Source organism: Corvus hawaiiensis, chromosome 5 (assembly GCF_020740725.1).
Source record: "Corvus hawaiiensis isolate bCorHaw1 chromosome 5, bCorHaw1.pri.cur, whole genome shotgun sequence".
Classification (NCBI taxonomy): Eukaryota; Metazoa; Chordata; class Aves; order Passeriformes; family Corvidae; genus Corvus; species Corvus hawaiiensis.
The window spans coordinates 16239451-16266092 of NC_063217.1; the positions used below are offsets into that span (position 1 = coordinate 16239451).

The window sequence follows — 26642 nt, forward strand, 5'->3', positions numbered from 1 at the left end:
GAGGTTTTATACCTGGTAGATAACTAATATACCTGCTTCATTCCAGGCCAGAGCCACCAGAGCCAAAAGCAACCTCGGAAGGATGGGTTTATCCATCCCTATCTTACACTTCTCCAATCTCATTAGTATTTTGTAAATGTTAATATGCACAGTTGTAGAATATTTTAAAGAACAAGAAAGGGATTGAACTGAGAGTATTTTGATAAAATGCACTTGACAGTGATGCATATGGTGTTTGCTGTGGACATCGCCTGGGCTGATGACAGAGAAGACACTGAAGCTCCACCATGAGATATTTTATGTTTTCAGTAACTATCAGCACTGTCACTAAAGGCTGATCTGCAAGTGTCTCCTGTGTCCAATTATCACTACCCGTTTTGGTAAATGACAAGCTATCAGGACAAATCTGTCTTCCAGACTCCTTTTGGGTATTTAAACATAGCAGATTTCCCTGTTACAAGCTAAATCTGTGGGCATAAGCACTATAAATGCAGTTCACCAAATTTATGGCAAGACTGCCTTTCTTCTTTTGGAGACACCAAAAACCCTTTTATGGTTTGAGTACAGTTTCTCTCTTTTCTTTTTTTTTTTTTATATAGAGATGGTTTGATTCTTTCTACACCACATCAGGTCAGAGAATGAAAGCAGGACTTCAGAGGAAACAGGTAAATCAACCCACTTTCAAAGTGACTGTAATTTGCAGCAACAAATAGGATTCTAATAAATAAGCATTTCCACCTAAATATTCATTTCCCCTGCAAATCAGCCCAACATTATAACCCAGTCTCTTCAAATTACACCGTGTGCCACTCTTTGCTGGCACAATTTGGGCTCAGATTCAGACTAGTTTCTTTGGGCAGGACTGTGAGCTATTTCCTAGGTCTCATAGAAGACAAGCAACAGATTTTCCAAAGAATCCCCAAACCTGGATGCTTTCCCCTGGGAATGTTGTCTCCACTGGACAGAGAGGCTTTTCCTCTACTGTACAGGAGATTGTCTCTCTTCATCCACTACTATTCTTATCTGGGAGAAGAGGGAAATAATAATAGAAGATTTACCTCCTTAAAGGCTTCCCTGCTGATGACAAATGTCTGTTTTTAAACATTCCCAACGTTACAATTTTAACTGTAATCTGTAATGCATTTTTAATTATAGGTGCCCTTAAAGATGTGTGTGAAATTCAAGTGTGCAATTAATCTTACTCCAGCCACTGAAACACACTGCCCTGAGGTGGCTGGCAAGAGCTGTAGGGCTGGGTCCAGGAGAACTCTCACTGCTGCTTTCTGCAGTGCCCATGTTGGAGGAGAGATGGGCCAAAGGAAGAAATTTCTATACAAGCTTGACTGTTCTCAGTGTCTTGCTTACATTCTCCTGTGTCATCCAACCAACAGTGCACAGAAGACAAGCAGCATCCTAGAAAGGGTGCCCATTTGTGTCGTCAGGCAAGCCTTCTCTGTAAACAGTAAGGCAGACATCTCAGCTACCTTCTCAGGCTCCTCAAAACCACCAAGGAATGGATCATTTCACACTTAGACTTCAGTCACATGTTTGCTGTGTAAGTACAGTCGAGAGACTCCAGTCAAAGGCACAGCTCTAGGCAGCACTACGACAAGGAAAAGCTGCAAATTAAGCTACCAAACGTACTCGGGAGGCCACCGAATCTCCCCAAAAGGTCTTAAAAGTAGTTGAAAGCCGATAATCCCCAGAACCTCTGGGATACCAAGTTCTGTGCCATTCCTGCTTAGCTATCCAAGCAGATTGCAATGTTTATTTTTCTTGAAGTACATTTCCAACTGTTTTCAACTTGAAAATATTTTCCAAAACCCTCTGGCCCTGCCAGGAGCAAACGTTTTGGTGCCTGTCAGGATTGGGGCTCAGTGCTCAGCTCCTCTCACTTTTCTTATTCTTCCCCCATGAAATGGGGAGTTACTGCTTCTTCCCAGCCCTGTTAACCTTGTTTATTTAGATGGAAAACTTGTTGGGAGAGAAACTGTCTCTCACCATATGTATGTAGACTACTCCAAACAATAAGGCCTTTGCCTCTCCAGGCACTATCAGCATTTAAGTAAGTAAGCCAAGTGATGATAATTCTTAGAGAAAAATGCAGGGAAAATAACCTAAAAATCACCAGAATTGACATAAAACTCTCCAGCAGATGGGGGCCTAGCACTCCCTGAGGGCCCTGCTTATGCGAAGACCAGTTACTTGTAAACATTTATAAATTCTGGCAAATATGTACAGACTTCCACAGAAGCAATTACATTCCCCTTCTCTTGCATCAGAGGCAGCTGGTGCTGTCTGAAATACTCCCCATCTTTATGCCATAACTACATACACATATACGTCTGTAAAATGGGTTTCTGTGTGTGCTGATGTGTTGAGGGCTAGGAAGAACTCCCATGAAAAGATGGTTGTAAGAATGATTATTTTTGATTAAAGTATCACCCATGCAAGACACACAAAGCAAAGGTGTTGGCTTACTCAAGTTACATTAGGTCTCTCAGCCAAGTTAAGTTACACTGCTCATTTTCTGGTAGGGGCATTTTATCCTAAAGTTTGCCTGACAAAATAATGAGAATCTGTTTTCCAAGATACAAAAAGACAAGTTATAATTCCCAGTCAAGTGTTTCAAGTCATAAGTCATTTATACTTATAAATATACTGGCTATTGAATACTGTAATAAAGTAATAAAAATCAGATTCAAATTAACAGACTGTAATAAAATCAAATAGCAAATATAACCCTGTCATGGTGAAAAATTAAAATATTATAGGAAGATAATTATTAAAATTATCTTTACTGATAGCAGCAATCACTAAACAAAATCAGTACTTTAACTCCCATATAACAACTATACCAGCAAAAAGGACACCCAACACGATCACAGCTGCAATAGACAAAAGCCAAAGAAATCTAACCGGAATTAGACACCCGGCTTCCATCTGCTGCTCTGAATGGCTCCTGACCTGACAGAAACCTGTAGCAATGAGGTTTTCATTAGGGAACAAGCACTGAATAACTACCTGAATAAATATGACTTACCTGTAATGGCATATTTCTAGAGAATACAGATGCAAAGAATACAGTGAATACAGATGGTGCACAAAAGTCACCACATAGTCTGAGAATTAAAACTCTGCCTTCGTATATTTGGGAATACATGTAAGGACAGTGGATAAAAGCAATCAAGTATTTACCTTACACTGCCTAGTGGTGTCTGTCTGTCTGCAGGCTTTGAATCCCTGTCCCATGGCTCCCAGAAAAGCCCTCAGAAGGTTGCAGGGCTGCATCACTGAAGCTGGACTGGCAGCCCCTCAGCTGCAGAGCTGCTGTCAGGGATCAAGCACCTCCTGATCAAGCACACCACCAGCTCAGCCCTTTTTGGCACTGTTAAAAACAAACTTTCCAGCACCCTTCTGATTTTGTACATTCAGCAGCCCCTGCACAGCACACAATAATCCATCAGAACAACAGGTTGTTATTTCCATGTTCGCATTCCCAGTCCTTGCAGTGCACTGAAGGCTGATGAAGATTTCCCAAAGCATTAAATGTGATCTGAAGAGAAGCACCTTGATTAGAGAGGCACTGAAGAGCAGCAACAGTCATACAACTCTGTCACTCCAAAGAGTGAGGCCTGATGGCTGTTATCTGTTCTCCCACCAAGATGAAGAGGAAATTCACTTGGTATTTCTAAAGTACAGTTTTGCTTAATTATGCTGTCTGATCACTTTAAATGCCTATTTGCACACAAACATTGTACAAATGACCTGCAGGAGAACAAACTAACTGATAAGGGTGACTATGCAGATGGGTTTGCATCCCTTTCAACACAGAAGTTATTTACATCTATTTTGAAACATTTGAAGCATCTGAAGCTGTGCTGTATCCTTTCCTCATGTCTGGATCTAAACTGGATAGTCCAGATTTCAGGCTTTGCATGAAACTCAACTGCACGTCAGTCTGCTTAGAGAACAGCCACTCTGTTCCAGAGAGAAAACAGCCCCCTCAAAGCCAGGGAAAGCACCTAGTGCTGTCCTGCTTTGTGTCCAGATCAGTCTGGTGGGACTTCCCCAGCAAAAAGTAGCCAATGCAGCTGTAAATATGGTGTGCTAAAATTTGCATGTAACTCTTGAGTGTTACTTAACCTACCGAGGTAAAGAGCTGACTGAGTGGAAAGGCAGCAGGGGAGGGTGAGGAAAGTGAGGCAAACAACCACGGCCCCCGAGGTACTGTTGGTACCAGGGGCTGTTGCTCTCCTGAGATAGATGAAGCACGTGAAAAATTGAGGTCAGAGTGGGAAGGCCTGGGGAAGAGCACTGCTAGGAAGGACAGTATAAGAGGCAAGGGAACAGCCATGAAGGCAGGAGTAGCCAGAGCAGGGAACACAGCCAGGAATCATGTTGATTACTTATTTTTAAGCAGTCTATAGTTCACAGTTACAAGCTGTGCTTCTACAGACAGACAGTGATGGCTATTGGAAAGTTTGTACTCCAGATATACAGAAAGCAGAATCCTTGAATGGATTCATGTATAACTTATGTAATTTGTTTTCTGTGTAATAGTTCCCCCCTGCATGCTAGAATCTATTTCTTCTAATGCAAGTGATTCTTAGTTTGCTTTCTGGGCTACAAATACAGTCTGCTCAGGGTCCAGAGAAGCTCTCGCTCTCCCTTCCCCCCACGTTCACTCTTACTCCAAGTCAAGCCAGTGTAAGGAATTTTACAAAATGAGGCAGTTATAAAGGAGTCAATATCACATTACATTTACATTTTAGGGAGTTTCAGGAAAGGCATACAAGAGTATTGTTCATCTCAGCTTGTTCTATTTAGGGAGGCTTAGAATAACATTGCAAATGACATGTCTACTCCGATAAAACACTAGAGGGCTTGGATGCCATCTCGCACTTCGGCAGAACAGTAAATACAAAGAGCCTTACTATGGGAATATGAATATTCACTAGCAACAGAGAGAGGTGAATTGTTATGCAAGTGGCAATATCCACTGCATACACTGAAATTCCTCTTGCTTCACTCTAATGCACAATGTTTCTCTGCTTTTAGATGGATGTATCTGGATATACTTTGTGCCGTTAGCATTTTTATAAAATCTGGCATGAACTGATTTAGTTTTAAAAAAACTGAATACCACATTATTTGTAATACATTACATTAATCAGCTTGTTATAAACAGCTCAGAGAAGACATGTTTTTCTACAAGCTTAAATACTTTCCTCTGCAGAAAGTAATTAAATACAAATATGAAAGCTTAGTGAGGTGTAAAGTCTCATATTTGAACTTCAAGTGATGTAATTTTAAACTGACCTAATACTATCTTAAGTCTGATTATTTGAAAGTCTCAATCATAATATTTTTTAAAGTACCTTATAATATTAAGGATCAGAAAATGGGGTTAAGAAATTCTCTGAAATGTGTAAGGGAGGTCCAAGGTCCATATCTGTCTTCAGCTTTGATACTCAGCACAGCTATTACCAAGCCTCCAGGAAGAATTTCAATAAAATAGCAGAAAACCCCTCCACTAGTAGATCTGCTGGAAAAGTGTCCACCAAAGACATTACTTCATCACCTGGACATAGCAGGAAAGCCAAGTTTGAAGTCATACTATAATCACTGGATGGACTTTGCAAAAAAATAAACCATTGAGAATGGGCTAATGGAAGAGAATAATCTGGACAGAGGAAGTAATACAGAAAAAAACCCCAACCCATTACTAAAACACATTATATTATTAACTGTTACCACATAGTATGACAAGGCAAATAAGGAATAATTTAACTGAAGCATTTAGCCATTTCTCCTGCTTGCAACTGTCTGCAAATAGGCTCCTATTATTATTATTACTATTACTCTTCAGAGTTGCTCAATGAACAGTGTATTGAACACATCTCAGCACATAATGTTTGCAACTGCTCACAGGGCATATTCCTTAGATAATTCGTTAGATGCAGTTCAACGTTTGCACTGTAGAACAGTCTCTGTAAAGCACAGAATAAAGTTTATGTTCCCTGACTAGCTAATATGAGCTTATAAACAATTTTTACCTGCAACCCATTGCAAAAATAATTTTTTTAATTTAATCTTGGCTCTATCTTCAACAATAGAGTTTTACAAACCTTCACTTCAGCAATTCCTTGGCAACAGAATTTTTCATTGAAAATCATCACAATGTCTACAGTTGAAAAAATAAAAAAGCCTGCAGGTGCATTGTGATGGACTTTGGTCTCTTTACATTTAAATTTGCAATAAACATAAGCCCCAAGAAAAGGCTTCAAGTGTCTTTTTGTTGTGTTAAGAGACAGCAAGGAAAAATACTTCCATAAGTGCATCGAGCCCCTAAAGCCACTTATGTGCCATGTTCTGCACATGGTAGCAAAGCATTCAGAAGTGAGGCAGATAATATTCTACAGAGATGCATTAGAATACTTCTCAATTTAAATTTCTCAAGACCTCCATTACAGCAATAAAGCTCACCCCAGTAATTTTACCCTCCTGAATAGGCTGAACATTAACTAAATCAGAATCAAACCACTGTGCGAAGCTTAAAAAAAAAAAAAAAAGCTAAACCAAAGCTTCTATGAAGGAACAACTTCCAATAACAAACACAACTTTTCTGCTATTCTTTCTGAAAACTATGACTCAAATACATGTAATATTAATGGCTGAAGTTTATTAATTAAATTACTGTGGTTTTCACCTGTTGCTTCATTATGATTGGTACCATAGTCACTATAAAGCAACTGTAATTTGATTGAAAGGTACTGCAGTACACTGAGATATATAAATACAGAATACTTAAAATTGATTAGTTGTTCATTAATTCATTTTAGCTGATGTTTTAAATAATGGATAATTGTCTTTCTTTAAAATTTCAGCCCATTTTTACTGAACTATCACTGTTTCAATGAAAAACGCGAATGTTGATTTTAAACCTAAATTCAGAATTGAAAAATGATATTGATAGGAAAATATCACAGCAATGCCACTGTGTGTCACAGCCCATGGATAATCAGTGGAGGATAGCGGCGTCTTTACTTGCCATTGGTATTTGGTCCCATGTAGACCTTATTCCACATTATTATATGCCACAATCCCTGACACCAGCCCTAACGGCCACACCTGTTACATGGATAAGTGTAGGTTTTTAAGACATTTGGATGTGAAAATCATTATATTCTGGGAAAGAAAGGTTCCATCCTGTAAGGTATCACGACCTAGTTCACTAAATTGCTTAGAAGTTGATAGGAAAATTCAGGCAATAGAATTTTAAAGTGGTGTTCTCAAAATACCCCCTGAATTCCTCAGTTACCTTTTGCCACATTTATGTCAACCAGGCTACTTTGGTGCAGTCATCTACATGTGGGCTGCTTTTCTAAATTTCTTGTAGTTTGAGAGAAAGAGATGCTCTGAAGCTGCAATTCATTGTGTCCATTTCAAATGTCCACATTGGAAGAAGAGCTGTTTTCTATGCAAACATGTTTCTCTCCAGTGATCATACATGGAGTCTAGAAAAGTGACTCAGAGGTCACCATCCACATTTGGTCAGGTGAATCCCACTCCTCGTATTTGAAGTCTCCTCTTCTGCACATAATCAGAGCTGTGGTCAGTGTGCTGGGGAGCAGGGCTGGATCCCAGATTTCCTTACTGCAGGTGAGTGCCCTACTCCCTAACCTTTGGCATAGTCTCTTCTCCAGCCCCAACCCTGCTTGGTAAGCACAGATGTAGCTCTCTGGGTCCATTTGCTCAGCATAAGCAAGAGAGCTGAGGAACCTCTTCATCACCAGCACCTTAAACAAAGAAGTAAATTTAGGCTAGAAAGGGATAAATGGCTGTTCCAGGAAGAATTTGAACCAACAGCCCTAATGAAGTGTTCCCCTGAAGACCAAAGCAAAGAGAAGATTTACAGCTCCTGGTTTTGCTCCTGTCTTTCTTGGTGACTAGGGTGGCAGGTTCCCTGCAGAGTGTCCTGGATGCTGTAAATCCCGTTTTGAGAGTGTGGCTAAGCAGCACAGATGAGCCTGTCCAACAGTGCCTTGTGTCAAAATGAGCAGCCTTTCAGTCTCCTGCTTTTGGGTTCATCTAACTCCTCTGTGGGCCAGGTAAGCCATTCACCTGGCAAAACACTGCAGGGATTTGTCTGTTGGTTTCCTGTGGTAGCTTTCTGTTTCTTTAGCAAGGCCAATCAATTTGTGGAGGAGTTCAAGTTGTGCCATTGCAACTGCAAGAGTGGGAATGGCTGGAGGGAGACCCCCTTGACAAGAACCAGGAGCTTAAGAGGTCATTTATGGAACAGCCCAGCCAGGAACAGGGCTAAGTGAGCTCCGTCATTCATCCCCCCCCTCATTCCTTCACATTGCCCTCCAGCCTGCACTCAGCCCCTTCTTCCCCCACTTGTGCTGCAGAGGCACCATACAATCATTGCAGCTGGCTGATGTTTGTTCACTTTCCAGCCCATTTCTGTGAATTGATTCCAGTTAAAACCAGAAGCCGTCTTGTTTATAAGAGGAAATTATTTCTCAGAGAGGAGATAGAGACCAAACAAGAGTGAAATGGGCATAGCCTTCAGCTGAGGCTAAGGAGTGATCCATTTGCTCTGGATACACAACTGCAGTCCCAAGTAGGACAGAAAGAAAATGAGCATCACTGGGCCTCCCTCCTGGCTGTCTTCCTTCCACAAGGAAGAAGGAATGATGGAGATACTCAATGCTATGTAGGACTGAGCTCAAAATACTATTACCTAGCCTGACCAATTTTGGCATATTTTTCCATTTTTACCACTAGAAACCACAAGACATCCATCCTCCAACAATTAAATACAGTTAGCATGAGAAATTACATATTTCTTGGCAAAGCAAGTACCCTGGAAAGTTAAACTGGATTTTATTTCACAGAAACATGCCATCCATACACTTGTTAAAATTCAACTGAACTATAACTAGCTCTTGCATTAGCATTTAGGAGCTGACTTAAATTTACAGGAAAGCACCCCTAAACAGAGAAGAATATTATGTGCTGTTTCAAATGTTTTAAAATCTGGTTGAATTAAAAAAACTGTGATGACAGCTATAAATATCTACTATGTCATAATTCTGAAATGGGCAGTTATGCAGCTTTGAACAAAATGCAGTCACCTCAGCTTTTTTGGATGATTTATTTTATCTTATTACAGACTACTTACACCCTGCTCTACTGGGTGTTTTTTCACCTAGCAGAAAAACATATTGTTAGCTATATTTATGAAAGTGTATACATATGCATATTATATATATATACATACATACATGCATATGTGTGTATATATATATTGATCAATCAAAATCTGAAAATTTAACTCTTTGGACACTTAAATATTTTTAGCTGTACCAACTGTAAGTTTTCTGGATAACACTTAAACACTTAATGCATGAAACTACATCAAATACACAATTATTAAAAAACAGTTTTGAAAGTTAATTCAAATAAGGAGACTAATTTGGATTTAGATGGAAACAACCATGACAACTTTTAATCTGTGCTCTAAATTATTTTCAAAACTACATTGTTAGCTGCTGTTGCTGATATACTGCTCTGAGTACACCAAGTATCTCATCTTCCACTTAAGACTGAAATATTTTCCAACCAGGAACCTTCTGTGTGATAGTAACTTTTGTTTCTTAAATTGTGTGGTAAAAGCAAAAAAAAAAAAAATTGTTTCTTTTCTTTTTTTTCCAAATTTGTAGCTGATGTGAGATTTCACTGGAGACCTGAGAAATTCCCAGGAATCTATAGTTTTGGCAGGTCTCTGGCTACTACAGGAAAACCTGAAGAGATGCATAGTGCAAAATTTTGCACATTTTCTCTGGCAGTGAACACAGCATTTAAGTAGTCTCTATCATCACAGAATCCATGAAAACAAAAATTAGAAATAATTAATTGAAATTCCTTAGAAAGAAGGAAAAAAATCAAGCCAAAAATATTTGCATTTGACACACACAAACCCAATCAAATTAGTCTTTCATTTTCCTCAGTTGGTCTATCTTAAATCTTTCCCTGATCTGGGAAAGTTACACAAATGCTTCTTCTGGCATATGGAAAAAAGGCAGGGCAGGCAACAGGGATAAGCTCAAAGAAAAAGTCACCATCTTCAGTGAGAGCAGTATCTTATGCCTGCTAACAGTGTTTCTTGGGAGCTGCAGCTTCTCCCTGCTCTTCCAGCTTCACAAGCACTAATTTTGTACGCTATGAGTCACAGAGATGAAAAGTGTGGGCACTGCTCTGTAGCAAAGAGCATGCAGTGGAGCCAGGATTTTATTCCTCCTAAGAATTAAACTGGGACAGGGGAAGAGAAAAGCATCCCAAAATTGGAATTTGGAAAGACACAGGCTGTTCATACAGAGGGAAAAAAAGGTGAGAACTGGCAGACAAATTACAGTCAGAAGCTTGAAGATTTGAATCTGTGTGCGAGTGTAGGTGCAAACTACTGCAGTTTTTTTGGCTTGGCTCAGAAAAGCAGTGAGCTGATGGATGAAAAATCATAACTGAAAAGACAACAAAAAGATATAAACAGGCAACAACAACAAAAAAACCATCAAAGGAAACCAAAGTGGAAGCAGTCAAGAAGACAAAAAGCAGGGAAAGGAGGTGACTTGGGGTTGGTGCTAGAAATAACTTAGGGGAAGCTAATATAATAGCAACAATTCCTCTAAAAAATCCTTTCTCAGGAATCATTTGCCAAAACAAACAACATTTCTGAGGATTAAAAAAAAAAAAAAAGGAAATGAGGATACTAGTTCTCTGTCACACATTTGAAGAAAAAATAGAATGACCAGCAGAGGAGGCCACTTGCCTCAAGAAAGATGTGCAGGTAGAAAGGAAGAACATGATCCCTAGGTCAAGGAAAGTAACCCACCCAAATCAGCTGAAAGCAGCCCCTTCCTCGAAATACATCTCGGTGAGCTCAAAAATTTATGGTCATGAAAAGAAACTGGTCAATACAATCCAGGAGACAACTACCACAAAGATACAAGCTATTTTTGCAGAACTTTGTCCACAGTATTAAAAACTTTTCCACCTAGTCAAAATAGCTTGTAATATTGCCTTGCAGGACAAAGTTTAGCAGCATACACTTATTTCCAGTAATTCTCTAGCACGTTCTTAATGGTATAAATAGCCTCCTTCAAACTTGTTTAGTCCAATGTTAAGGCTGTGTCCAATGTTAGTTGTGTCCAGTATGCTGATACCTGTGATTCCCTGAACAGCCATCCTTAAATGAGGGAATTGCATAATGTAATTGCCTGTACCACAAACAGTTGCTCTAAAATAGCGTAATATTTTAGAAGGGAACTGAATTCTTGTTTAGCCACCCTGAAGGTAAATAGTGAAATAATGAAAAACCTTCATTTTTGAAGTAGAAGTTGACCAAATATTCTGCAATTTTGTAGCAAATAAAAACTTTTAAAAAGGGTATTTCCTTAGTAGGACTGCTTTGTAATACTGATGAATTGATATTTGCTAGACAAAAATAGCCTCTGTGTCTCAGAGAATGAGCAAGAAAGCAACCAACTTCCCTCCCCCACCCCTTTGTTATCCATTTCTAGATCTACAGCCACTGCAAGCACAGCATCTCCTGTATCCTCCTATACCTTCCTGACTCCATACAGGATATCCACTCCAAGGCAGCCTGATTTCCTAAAACAAAATGTTTCAAGATTCTTGTATTTATTATATCTGTCTATAAAATGCCTTTCTGCAAAACAACGTGCTCTCCCAAAGCCGGGACAATGGCCAGGGCATCTCTTTGGTACCAGAAAAACACACGTGCAGAAACCTACATTTAAGCAAATACCAGACTATGTGAGTGAGGCTGGTAAGAATCTAGAGATATATATACATATCCTAAAATTTAGTTTTTCTCTTGATCTGATTCACATACATGAGAAGTCTCTGTTCCCTACTGACAAAACAGGAAATTATAGTCCTAAATTTGGTGCTTAAAATTAGGCAGTATGAGCATCCTTGTAGCCGTCAAGAAACTACACTATTATTCTTCCATCCAGTTTAAAATGCTCATCTCTTGCAGACTTACCCAGGGCCACCCTGCCAGCTCTCTTATTAATCTAGAGAAGTTTTGCCAGCCACACTGAGCATGGGCATTGCCATCTCCAGCAGGGCTTTGCAGGGCAGGCTTATGCAAGTAGCAAGACCAGCATCCACACTGGGATAAACTGCAACTAATCACTTAGTGCTCGCAGATGGATTATGAGAATTAAATAGTTAAGGCTTTCATAGCATTTTCAACATATCTATGGCACTACAGCTCTGCACAGAACATCGCAGAAATGCCTTTTCCGATAAAAAGCAATCATGCTGCATGTTTACAAGAAGTCCCCACAAGGCTTCCTCTCATCCTCCTACTTTAATGTATTCAGCATCTCCAGTAACACTGCAAGGCAACACCTCCTTTCTGGATTTAAAAAAAAAAAAAAAAAAAAGCCGGGAGGAATAAGCTGTTTTAGACATCTGCAGTCATACCTACTGCCTTGAACAGTTCCTTCTATATAAGGTGAGGTATATGCTGGGTATGGGTGGTGAAAAGCCTTTTGTAGAAAGGCTAAAATACGTGACCTAATCAACTGCATTTTGCCCTCTCTATATATAATTCAGTAGCATTAAATGCAAGGAAAGAGTATCACTCAAAGTACAGTATCACACAATCACAGAATGGGTAAGACTGGGCGGGATCACAGTGGGTCATCTGGTCCAAATTCCCTGGTCAAGCAGGGCCATCCTAGAGCACGTGGCACAGGATTGCATCCAGATGGTTCTTGAGTATCCCCAGTGAGGGAGACTCCACAACCTTTTCCATGTGTGGTCACTGCACAGTAAAGAAGTTCTTTCTCATGTTCAGGTGGAACTTCCTGGGCATCAGTTTTTGCCCATTGCCTCTTGTCCTATTGCTTGGCACCACTTAGAAGAGACTGGCTCCATCCTCTTAACACCCATCCTTGAGATACTTACATGATTCATGTATTCTCTTCATCTACTTGAAAGGAGGTTTTGATAGATTACCTAAGCTCTGTGAGTCTATCAAAAATATAGTCTTACTATTCATTAACCTCAAGGACAGAACAATTAACAGTGCTGGAAGGAGCAGGAATACAGATTCTCCTTTTCTAGTTTGCTTAACTTGTAAATCCGTCTTATTAATGCCACTTCATTTTGCACAAGTAGATACAAAAACATTCATAAAAATAATCTTTTGTATTAAGATATTAAAAACATATCAACCAGACAATACAAATCATGGCTAAGAAACATCCTTCTGTCAAAAGAAAAAGAAACCAACCAGTTTATTCTGACAGTTTCTGCGGATCTTTGATATCAAAGTCTTTTTATAAGACACTGACATTCATCAAGTGGATGTTTGTCAAAGTACATTTTCCAGATGTCTAAATAAAACTGGTTTACTTTGATGAGTTTTATACTGATAGCTAAAGGTAGAATACAAGCGTTGTTTCTATTTGCAGCTCTTTACTTCAATGGCTGGTAAATTTGCTTTAATGCTCCATCTATTTTTGTTGTGTTTTTTGAAAATTAATTTTTAAAAACCTTATGAAATGATGAAATCCCTCACTGTATACTTCAGAAAAAAATCCCAAAACTCTCCTCTGGCTTGCACATTTGCAACAGCAGAAGTAGCCAGTTGTGAGGATCAGATGGCACAAGGTGGTCACAGCAGAGGACAAACTCCAGGGCATGTAATGAAGAGTTTAACCCTGTTCGTTTGAAATACAGGGAAGCCCTGGCATTGATTTCAACAGCAGGAGGACTAGCCCCACTGAGAAAGGCTTTGCTCAAGACAATCAGCAGCCCCATGCCCCACAGCCCCACATGCTGAGGGGCAGGGAGCTGACCTGCACACCTGCACTGACACTAGTGTTCTTCCTGCACATGTTTTGGGTGCACAGAACATCTCCATACATTCCATGGAAGTCCCTCCTGTCTGTCTTCTTTAATTCCATTTGGTCTGGAGGCAAGTTTTGGCCTGTAAGACTTTTTTTTTTTTTAAATTCACAATATATACTATGAAAATTAACCTTCTTCTGAAAACTTTTCTTTTTTTCAGCAGTTCACAAGTTCCTTTTTTACACAGATCAAATAAAACACAACATTTATTTTAAAACTTAGTGGAAGACATTGCTGTACAAAGTAAATCTACTTACAAAGGTAGCAAACTGTATCATCAATAGTTACATTTCACAAACTAATCCAAATAGTTTTAAAAAGAGGGTTGCTGTGCCCAGCATTTTTTATAAATATTTATCTCAGTTTACATAAACCAGGATTTAGGGAATGGAAAAAAAGCAAAGCCATTTCCATGTGGTGACATTTTTACTCTATTTTCACTGTATTTATAATTTAACTGATGAGGATAAATTGACTTATTCTTCATTAGTAGCCAGTCAGAAAAAAAAATAACTTGGCTGCTAAGTACAGGCTGAAGCATAAATAACCCTGCAAAATGCCTGTGGAAATTAACTGAGTGAGCTGAGCTAAAAACAAGGGACTAGAAAGAATTCCCTATCTGTAAGGAGAGCATGAAGTAACTGTGTGTATGTGTGTTGATGGGAACCACAGCGAGGCCCTGTGGACCCCAGCATGACACACACACCAGAGAGGCTCCTCCTTGCACAGCAAGAATTTCTTTGCACCCTGATGTCACAGCCAGTTCCTAATCCATGCTGCACCTCCCAGAGACATGCTTGCAGAGCACTGCAGTGATGGGGCATTTTATCTAAATACCATTCCTAAACAGATAAAAGTGGCCTTACTCTAGGCAAGCCTTACTCTAAAGCTACAACTCCTGTGCTGCTGCAGCCTTGGCTAGAGAGCTGCCCCAGCTCCACCCTACCCAGAGAACAGAGGGCGACAGTAAAACACATCCATGATGCACAGAGAATAGGAGGATGTCCATAAAGGCACATATACAACCCCAAAAGTTCACATGTAGGGGACTACATGTGCATTTTGAACAGCATGAGAGCTTTTCCCAAGTCACATGCACTTTGAAAAGCATTATTGGCAAATCAAGCTGTTTCATGAATACTCAAGTCCCAGAGAATCATAAAAGCTAACTTCAAGTAGTTTTTTCTTAAGAAGAAACAGATGAACAACCTTCTCATTTAAGCACAGTTAGTTTATGAGATATGAATTTACAGAATTAAGTAATTTTTTGTCTTTGTCCTGCTGGAGTAACACTTGCACTAGGAAATTAGGCAATTTTAAAGTTACAAAGCAGTATTTTAGCTGAAGAGCTGTAAAACTGAGTGTCATAAAGGGTGTTGTTAAGATTCATTTTTAATCAGATATAAATTTAACAAAAAAATTACTTTATTTTCATTTGGCACAGGATCCAGTCTGCAGCAGTCAGTTATCTCTGTCGCCTGGAAGGAACTCTGGGTAAGTCACAGGAAAAAGGTGGGAGCATTGTCGTGGTTTCCTGATGGCCAGAACACTGCAGTATTGTTTTGCTTTGCTTTTTTCCTTTATTTTTTTTAATTTTTTTTTTTTAAAGAAGGGGTTATCACATCATGTCATAATTATTTCTGCAACATCCTCTTTCCATACAGGAGCTGATGCACTATTTATTGACTTTGAAAACTGCATCAATATGTATGTGCAACTCAGTACTCTTAAATCTAAAAACAAAGTCTAATCACCCAGCAATGTTGCTTTTTAAAGATACTTCTTGCACAGCTTTGTATGCTATTTCACTAAAAATTCCATTTTAGACTGGTTGGTTTTTTTTTTAAGTAGTATCTTAAAGTTCCAACTATTTCACTTTTTGTCAAGATGCATTATTGCCTCAGTTTTACTGAAGCACAGAATTCTATCATTTACCTATAAAAGAGCTGAGATATTTATCAGCAAATTAAATGTCTCCTGAAGAGGTCCAGGAGACTGTATAAACAGAGTTTACAGAAAGCTAACAGGCATACAGGCTTTACACAAGCTCTGAGCAGAGACACACGTTGCCACACACTAAACCCGAAAAGATACAGGGAAGGAATAGGCAGTACATGTTACATACAATTACTGTGGGTCATGTTGCCTGCTTCTCTCCCCTAATATTTGTAGAGGACATACAAAGCTAAAAATTAATATAGTACTTTAAGGTACATTTTCTTTTAACAGCGTCAATGACATTTTCTCTCAGGCTCTAGGGGTTAATTGAGCTTTGTTTTTTTGGGTTGTTTTTTTAAGAACTGAAGCATGGGGAGAATCCATGTGATTCAATAGAATTTCAATATTTTACTGTTGAATTGCAATCTGTGATGAGGACTGCTGCTCTGAGTAGGGGAGAGATCCAACACTTGAGGAGTATAACAGATCCAACATTCGACATATTCCTTTAATGTGTGAAAAACTGCCTTGTTAGCGAGAACAGATTCAATATTTCAGTGCAGTGTGAACATTATGGCCAAGATATTTAAATCTGACTGCTGAAACTTACAACTAAGTCTGAATTAGACATTTCAAATTAAAGTAGCCAGATTTAAGAAAAAAAAACACTAAACAAAAAAATCAACCAAACAAAAACTCAAATATAAACACAACAGAAAACTAACAAAACCAATTAACATGATCCAGAGGTGGCCTAGAGAAGGAGGGTAAAGGCCGAGGCACGTAGTGTAACAGATCTTCAAACATGATCAACAGGCTGAAGGTTTAAGTAGGGATGCCTGAAAGGGACCATTGGAATAAAATTTCCATAGAAATTTCCTCCTGCTTTTTCTTTATCACTCTGGATTGTTTAATGAAGGATCATAGCAGGATTACATGGTTGATTCTATGTCTTCCTCCTTCATAATCTGTCATCCAGTGCTAAAGGAGGAAGCTGAATTTAAAATGCTCCTGTATGGCAGGTGCCTTTCTGGTTTCTATTGGTCAGCTATGGATTCCCTAATAAATCTGCCCAGTGTAGCATCAGCAATTTATCAACTCTTATCGACAAAGACAAGCATGTTAAATAGAATTACACACCCAGAATTTTCCTCAGTTCTTTGTATGTTTTAGGAGTCTAATTTCAAAACTAACAAACATTATTTATTGCCACAGGAATGGTTTTACTGCATATTCCCCACGTCCAAATGAACAGGTGTTGTTCTACCTGGGGAATGCTGAGTGCTGATTAGTGATCAGGCTGGTTTATTGTGATATTTATGGGTTTACCCTAATAATTATGGGATTACAACCACTCTCAGAAGAGGAAAACCTCCTGTGGGAATGGAGAGTACAAATAGTCCACCATGGGGAGAAGGGTTAAGCTGAATCATGCACGAGAAAAAGAGCTTGGACTAGCATTTCTATGTAGTGTTATTTTAAACACACACACACTAATAAATACTAATAGACTGTAGAAAATGTGGCATGTGTGAGGGAATTATATTTATTATTTGAATGAACTTCAGTCTGCATGCAACTTTTGTGAACATAAATAAATGTTTGCTGAAATTACTAAAGCAGGAGAGCTATTTTCTGGATCATCCTCCTGAACTATTAAGCCAAAGTTAACATGTAGATAGGATGAAAATGTCTAAACTGTGTTATTCAGTGTACCAAATAACTGCCTGTAACTGAGTCATGTTAAGCTTTTGGTACTTCTATTCTTGGTCTCTGAGGCCAAAAGGATCAAGGCAGCATCTCAGTCAACAAGTAATGGCCAACATTGTTTTCAGCCACATGAAAATAGAAGTGGTCAGGAAACACTTCTTTTTCTCACCATCAGCAGTTTTGCTCCAAATACTGCACAGGTTACTTCACACTCACATAAGAATTCTCTGCTATCACAGCACACAGAGATTTCTATACAAAGATAAATGGTTCTTGGGCTGTATAAATCAGCTTTCCATTTCTTTCATGCTATCACTTAAAATTATGGAGGTGGAGAAGGGCTGGCTTAAAACTTTCCATTCCAAGTGAAGTCTCATCAGCACCAGGGAGTTTCAAGTTTGAACAGTGCAGAGTTCAACAGAAAATGCAGACAAGATAACCAAATTCAGATAATATACCCAAAATGTAGAGAGTATAACCAAAGTTTGGGTGTATGGAGACTGTTTAGAGAGTCGCAGTAACATTAAACAAATACAAACAGTTATCAGATGAGGGGCTTTGCCACCCAATCAGACTGTTATGGTCATGGAGAGGACCCTATCACAGGGAGGGAGTCATGTGGAATGAATTGCCTCTGATACTGTGTTACAATTTAGAACAAATATGTGAACCAAATCCAAAGTCTAAAGGAAAATGGGAGAATAGAGACAAGTCTAGGTTGAAAAAGCCTCAGCAAAGGCAAGAGATGACACCATTGAAAAAAGGAAGGCTTTTTATTCTGTGGCAGCAAAAGAAGCCTAGTAAGAGGTGGACACCTGTTATTTTCTGTCCTGTTCTTTTTTTTTTTTTTTTTTAATTGGATGAACAATTTTTGCAGTCTGAATCCCAAGATGAAGATTATAGCAAATATTCTGACTGTTGTATTCATAGTACAGGTGAACAGTTGTGCACATTCTCAGGATCTAACTTTCAGCCTGGTAAAGCTGTTCCTTGTGAAAGTTGTTCTCTTTCCCATGGGAAATTCCCGTGGGAATTCAAGGAAATTCAAACTCTATCAGAAAATAAGAGGAAGACAAAAGCCCTCAACCATTCTTTCTTCCTTTCCAGAACTCCCAAAATATCTAAATTTGAAGTATTTTTAAAGCCACAGCAGAGCCAAAGACATTCAGTTTGGAAACCACTATGTTGTCAAGGGGAAAAGGAAATGAAACACAGTAAGGGAAGGGGATGCAGAAAGACAACAAGATTCAGTACAGATATCAATCACCAGCTAGCACTGGAGCATCCTGTGCATTGACAGCTTCTAAAGACATCAGGTTTTCTGAACCAACGGTGAGAGAAACCAAGGAAGGGTTAAAAAATAGAGAGAAAAAAAAGAGAGAAAAATAAATAGGGAAAGAGAGTTCTCAAATGCCAGGCACTTTGCTTCCAAAAAGACATAAAGCAGATATGGATGAATACTGTACTACAAAAACTGAGAAAGTAAAGAGCTTGTATGGCCAGATATCAAGCAACATATGTGGTAAATTGGTCATGCCTGAGGAAGTCCCTCAAAACTAACACAGTTCTCAGATTTATTCCAATAGTAAATTTTGACCCCTGATATTTTTAGCTCCCCACTGTTTTCTGTTCTAGCAACAATGTGCCCATAGTTCTGGCAGCAATTCACACTGCAAATACTCCCTATATTAAGAATCCTGTCAGAATCACTAAGCACAGTGGAAACATCATGCCTAATGCTGCCTTGTTACACTTAGTTGTGTCACTCTTGCTGTTTGTATGGAGGGTTGGAGTGGACATATAGTGCACAGACGTATTATCTTCTTAAAGAATAAATGCAAACCCCCTGCATTTCTCACACTCTGGAAAGCTTAACACAACCTAGGGCATGAGGATGGAGTATTTCTTTGATCTGACCGTGCAACCAGCAGGTCTGACATGTTTGAGCCAGTGGTGTCTCCTGCCTTAATGAGGCAGATTGGTCCTGTACCCTACAGTCCCCTGGCTGTGAGCTTCTCAGCACCACCCTTTCTTTCCTCTTCTACTTCCCTTCTTCCATCCAAACCATCTCAGGGGATTAAAAGGTGAAACCTCTCAGAGCTGTCATGGACACTGCTAAAATGTTTTTGAGCTAAATACATAAACATGTATTGTCAGAAGTGGATTTTTAATTTTTCTTTCCCTCACAAATATTTTCAGAGTCACTTTCTGGTACATGAGTAGTCTACTAGAAGGATTCTGCTAAAGTCACTGCCTTTGGGAGAAGGTACTACACAGCAACCAACTGCAGCAAAGCTGAGGCCTGCCCTCAGCTATACAACTTCCGCCTTGCATATTTGCCCATACAGTTTCGTGTATGACTTGCTCTACACTGGTTTGTAGAGAAAACGAACTCATCTTCCTTTACTATTAGGCCTTTCACATAGTTCTCTGTACTCTAGTCCATTCCTATGGGGCTTCATGAGAGAAAAATACACGACCTCTTGCTACTGCAATAAGTCCTTCTCAGCAGGTCTGACTAGCCTTTTAAAGCTCCTCTATCTGATCGTGTCATCGAGCCTCTTCCTGATCAGTCTGCTTCATACATCTCACCTCTTCCCAGCCTCACTTCTGCACCCAGCCACTTAGAGCCTTCCTTTCCTCTTCTGAGTTGTGCCAATGACCAGGAAGGGAAGCTGGCAAGTGAGCAAGCAACCACCACAAAGCAGGAAGAAAGCAACAATGGAGATGAAATCCACCCATCCAGCTAAGTTACAAAACCATATTGTTAACCATCCTGCCTCCCTGACCCCATTTAAGTTTTCTTACAAGGAAAGAACAAACTAACTGTTTCCATCCCTGGTGGGGAAGGAAGAGAGAGATATGATTGTTGTTCTGACACTTGGGAAGTACTCGCGTACAATGGCAATGAGTATTAACACAAGATCCTAGGCAGGCAGATTAAGATGTTCTTCAAAACTTGTTTCACTGTAAGAGAGTGATATGCCAGCCCATCAATGAGCTCTGAGCAGGGGCACAAGAGTAGTTAGATGGGCTGGAAGAAGCATGTGATTCATTTGTTAAAGTTTCACTGTCAGCATTGAGATCTTCACTCCTTCCATTCATCCAACTTATTTCTTAAAATTTCATGCCATGAAGAAGGCTTGCATGCTTGTGCTAGCTTGTGACACCCTAAAAAACAAAACTGCAAAGCCTTTTCTGACATGCCAGCCTGTGAGAGCACTGACATGTGAGAAAGTGTTCAGTCTATAGATGCTCTTTCTGAGTTTCTATGCATATTTCACTCACTGTCTTTGAGAATTTAAACAGATAATGTCTGGCAGTTCAATCAGGCATCCAGACCTTTTTTGCCTTTTTTTGTGTGTGTGTGTGTCTGTGTCTGTGTGTGTGCGGGTGATGATGATCATTTTAAGTCTTTGTTTAGTACTTTCATCAATTAGCAAACAAACTTGGGAGCTACAATCAGAGTTAAAGAAGTTCAACGGATCTGTGTTGAGATCTCTAAGCCTGCATATTAGGACAGAAGACAGTGAACTGGTTTATTTATAATCCAGATACTGCATGATGGAGGTAGTGTTTAAAATATGACAGTGAAACCACACAGTGCATCAGTTTTTGTTTTTGTATATGCAGACACCTAAAAATTCTGAACAGAAGATATGCTAGCATCTGTAAGGCAAATAAAGGCTTCCAACAGGGAGATTTTCTTCCTAGTTTCCTTTTATGAAACCCTTATCAGTAGTCCTGCCAACCAGTCAACCAGTCCCAGAAAATCTGTCCAAGAAATCTACCACAAACAGAAGAAAGGGAAAAAAAGAAAAAAAAAAAAAAAAAAAAAAAAGAAGAAGAAGAAGAAAAAAGTATTCCTATATTTTCACTACCAGGTAGAAAACACTATGCCAATTTGAACAATACACAATAAACAGTGCTAGGTATAGAAGGTCTTTTAAAAAAATCTTCTATTTATAGCACTACTGGCAAGGGATTCTGATGTCTTGGTTTTTTATATAAAGCTGACAGTATTATTTTTAACTAAAATTTCAAATATGAATCTTAGACAAAGTCAAATGGGGACTGTGGATGAAAAAGCAACAACAGAATTTTCTAGGAGTTTGCCTTGTGTATTTTCAAATGCTCTACACTTTCCTAAGTGATATTAGACTCAACTATGAGAAATTCACAAGACCTGAACCCATACTTTTCATAGAAAATGTACTCATTTGCTCCTTTTGACAATATTCACTTGCTGAGAACACACAACCTCTATTATTTTGGTAAGAGAACTGCCACTTTTAGCTGCAGATAATCCTAGAAGTTTACAACATTTTTCTTTCTTTTATACACATATTCTTTTCTTACATACTCTGGGGCAGAAGAGGATCTTGCAGTATCATCTCCTTTTACAGCTACTTACATCTATAAGATATCAGATATATTTGTGGAGTCTGTCCTTCACCTTCTCTTCTCTATATTAGATCTCACAGAAAATTGTCAAGTAACATATTTCAAGCTATTTCTCAGTTATGGCCTTTGCATAAACATGATGGTTACAGGCCAATTGCACACACTCGTGGTAGATTTTGTTGATGAAAAAACAAGTTACTGTATTGATCATCACTAGGTGACCCTTCTTAACACTTCTGTTAAGTCCAGAGGAATAGTCTTCTATGAAGAAAAAGAAAATAGATTTATTTAAAGCAATCCTTAGTATTGGAGCGTCAAAGCTGACTAATCTAAATAGCATCTATCAACTATCTTTCCTCTCTATTGATTTACAAAAATAAGAGCCTCCAGGCTGTTCTAAACCCTGTTCTAAAGCTGTTACTTTGCCAATATTTTCCTTACTCTGCTAGCCGGCCCACAGTACTATTGAGTTTGGATCTGTTTTTTCATGGTGCTCCCAGGAACTGAGCAAGAGGGCTTGTGCCAATCTGTCTTTTCCTGATCTCTCTTTCCAGGCAGTCTGGCCAAGCAACACAGAAGAGATGGCACCATATCTTCATGTTTGTGCCCACACAGCCAGGACAATCAGTTAGCTTTAGGGTCTGCTTTAGTTTTCAGAGCTTTGCTGGCATTCCTGTAAGTGAAATTACTCTGGCTAGTTTAAACACCTATCATGTGTGATGCCTAAAGTTTAAAAATGTGCTCATTTACTAAACTGACAGTCATGTAAATGGCATCCAAAGAGACAAAAAAAAAAAAGGAAACTGCACAGCTATTTTAGTGTTTCATCTTTGTTCACAGTTTGCAAATAAAAGCCTAGACTGGTTGCTACTATAAAAGCAAACAGACTGTTGAGTAAATATTTTGTGTTTTCCACTTCCATTTTACCAGTGCATATTCTTGATTGCTAAGTAGTATCAGTTGTGTGGGCACAAATATTACCTATTGGTGAAGCACTTAGTCATGATGGCATTATCTTTTTTTCCCCCCTCTTTCCTATTTTTTTTCTCTCCACTTAAGCAGCTTTTCTCCTCTGAAGATCACTAGATCACCAGATAGCAATCCACTCACATAAGCACAGTCAAAAGATGCCCTAGATAAAAGATTTGGGTTATGATTCATGTGTGCAGTGAATATACTATTCAGGACATTCTTCACTGAGACCACTGCATTGCATATTCATTTGCAACACAGGTATATGATGAACATGGTGATTGTCAGAATCATACTGGAAGAGGTTTCTTATTAACCCATCATTCACAACAAAAAAGTATACAAAAAAATTAACCTCAAATTTAGAAAATTCAGAATTGTGAATATATTGGTTTGTTGGGTGCTGCTCCAGAAAGGCTAAGAAATTATCTGGAGAAGTACAATATTAATTACTGAACTTCACTGGCAAAACCATAGCACCATATTATTAACAGTCTTTCCAGGGCTGGAAGAGAAGAGGAGTCAGACCAGAGCACAGCACTGAGGAGGTCTAGGTCTAGGTCTGGGTCTGAGAGCAAGCTGGGAAAGAAACGGTACTGCTTAGTAAATGAAAGACAACCAGCATGGCTCATATGAAAAGGGCAGCAACCAAGAGGGACACAGAGGGGCTAGACATATTTTTAACAGCTGAACCTTAAAATAGGTGAGATGTGAACAAATGAACCTTCTGGTCATGGCCAGATTGGCTCCAGTATCCATTGAGCTTTAATATGGTCTGTGGTGGAGCACAGCAAATTACAGGTACTGCTTCAGTCTCTCTGGCACATGAGCCAAACTACTGACAGTACTAGTAAGTAGGTAATTATTTATTATTATTTCATTCCCATGTACAAATGGCTTGCCAGTGCAATGCAGGAAAAGAAATGTAATGGTGACACTTCAGCCAGGCATTCTAAGTAAGAGTTAACCTAAGTTTGCATTCAGTCACATAATTTATTAAAATATAGTACAAGACACATGATTATTAAAATGTTTATTGAGTCTGCATTAGAACTGCAGGAATTATTTATGTAAGAAATAGAAGTCTTGTAGATCTAGACTATAAAGTACCAATTGGGTAAGAGAATATATGTATTTAAATTAAAGACTGCAACTATAATTTTGGACTTTCTTTCTTATTACAAAAGCAAAATAACATCTTTGCTCAGCAAATAAATTCTTAAAAATCAAGAATCAGTCCAAGTGATTCCATAAGTCACCTTGGGATGACATGCTGTAGCAATAACCAGAAACAAAGAGAATGTCACAGACACAGAAAAGTCACTACAGTCTTTTTCTTAACTCACGAGCAGAATTTTAACAAGGAGATTGTACAATTCATCAGTACCTCTTTCTAGACTGCAGACAGCTAATCGGGTCTGTGGTACGGTTTTTCAGGGCTATTATTATTATTATTATTATTATTATTATTACTACTATTATACAATTACACTGTGATATGAAACTACAATGTTTTCAAAACATAATAACAAGTATCTAAAACATATGTTGATGAAGATGTACTAGTGTGCCTCCAACATTTAATTACCGACACTTCATTAAAAAATGTCTACAGTCCAAAGAGGGGTTAGTTAATGGCACAGATTGATAGCTAAAAATACAACCTCATACCCAAGGATTTTTAAACTAGACTAATCACAGAAGTTAATGATTTCCCCAAATTTTTCTTGAATCATGTCTCAAGAGTATGCAGATCATTTTCCCTTTTAAAGGCATCTAGATTTCACACCATGGTTAGCCATGGCTCCTACATGTATAAACTCAAAAAGTAAGGTAAGAAGTAACTAATACTCAAAAAACTTCGAGGACAGTTTAGACAGTAAAAGTGCAATGAAAACAAAAATATTTAGGTCTTAGGTTTTTTTTTAACAGAAGCCATGCTTTGGTACTCAACATAGAGTAGATTGCGGAATAGCACAATAACTATGAAACTATTACATAAAAATTAATACAAGATTTTTTTACAATTTTAATAGAAATTAGTAGTCCATGATTGAAAAAAAACCCCATAAATACAGATGTTTCATAGAATCATAAAAAGGGTTGGGCTGGAAGGTTTCAACCCCCTGTATTAGGTAGGAGCAACTTTCACTAGACCAGGTTGCTCAGAGCCCCATCCAACCTGGCCTTGGACACTTCCAGGGATTTGGCATCCACAACCCCTCTGTTCCAGCACATCACTACCCTCACAGGGAAGTTCTTCCTCATACCTAATCTAAATCTGCCCTCTTTCAGTTTAAAGCCATTCCCCCTTGTTTTATCACTACAGACCCTTGTAAAAAGCCCCTCTCCAGCTCTCCTGCAGGCCCACTTTGGCTACTGAAAGGCTGCAATAAGGTGACCCCAGAACGTTCTCTTCTCACGCTGAACAACCTCAACACTCAGTCTTTCCTCAGCCTTTCCTATTTAAACTTTTCTCAGCCTCTCCTGTTTAAAAGAGATCAAGTTGTAACACTGTGGGAATTGCATCTGAGAAAGAAGTAATGCCGAAAAAATTCTAGAGACTAAAAATTTATGTATACCAAACTAAACATTACCAATTATTACACACAAGGTTATGTATAGTGATGATAGTAACAGAAATACTTAAGAAGAGTGAGTCTAAAATGAGAACTTAGAAAGGGACTATGACAGGTATAAAACTTCACATGAAATTTAGTACTTGATTTCAGGAGAGAAGCCCATCCAAACTCAGATCAACCAAGGCCAACTTATGAAAAGTGAAAATATTAAGCTCTGAAAATACACAATTGTTCAGATGTGTAACATGTATTTTTTATGCTCTTATATTGTATCTATTTCATTGGCTGTATTCCAGTAGAATAAGGTTTACATAAAAAGCTTTGCAGTGTTTTTTTTTATTATGTGAGTTCCTTCAGATCCCCTGCAGCAGCATAAAAATTTAACCATTTTTTGTTACTAATCTAAAGAGAAGTTGGCCTAATTAATATTGGTAATTGATTATAATTAACACAACATAGCATAGTTAACATGACACTGGCACTGATGTTAGCCCCAAAGATTTACTCAAAATCTGAACACAATTCAAAATGAATGATAGATAGGATTTTCTAAGACATTTTTCTGTTTCATCATTTTTCTGTTGTGAATCACTTCACTTAAAATATGTAAGATGTCTAATGGAAGAACAACTTTACAGGCAAAAATATGACAGGACTGGGGAGAGAGTTGTGATGTAGTCTGTAAAATGTGGTGCATGTTCCCAGTATGAGGAACAACCTGGAGACACAACATGGAAGAGAGAAGAGGGCACCAAAGGAGAGATGAAGCAAGAGAGCTTGCAAAAAACAAACATTAACTGAAAGCACCATTTGGAGTGACTTCAAAGCAAGTCTATGAGACTCTGCAGACATCACCGTCTGTCACATACTTCTAAGGATTTGAACTCTCAAGGGGCTACTTCCTGCAAGACATGTACATCTTAACAGAAGAGATTAGAGATACATCGTGAACTATCTATTCCTGACTATTTATCATGATAAACCTGCGAAGTGCATTAAATTTGCATAAAAGGATGTGGTCACCTTTAATAAGCCACCTATTTCTCGATTTCTCAGTGACAAAAACTGAATTGAAAC

General features: G+C 38.7%; 1 protein-coding gene across 13 annotated transcripts in view; it reads right to left on the reverse strand.

The window, feature by feature from the left end:
* The window catches only part of LDB2 (LIM domain binding 2), a 378538-nt gene that overhangs the window by 176138 nt on the left and 175758 nt on the right, over positions 1–26642 (reverse strand). Inside the window, exon 1 of one of the 13 annotated variants that reach the window (XM_048304195.1) lies at positions 3199–3267. The exons of the other annotated variants lie outside the window; for them this stretch is intronic. Coding sequence (XP_048160152.1) covers positions 3199–3252 — 54 coding nt within the window. The 5' untranslated portion in view covers positions 3253–3267. Of the gene's footprint in view, positions 1–3198; positions 3268–26642 lie in introns of those variants that run through there. 13 annotated transcript variants of the gene reach the window in all.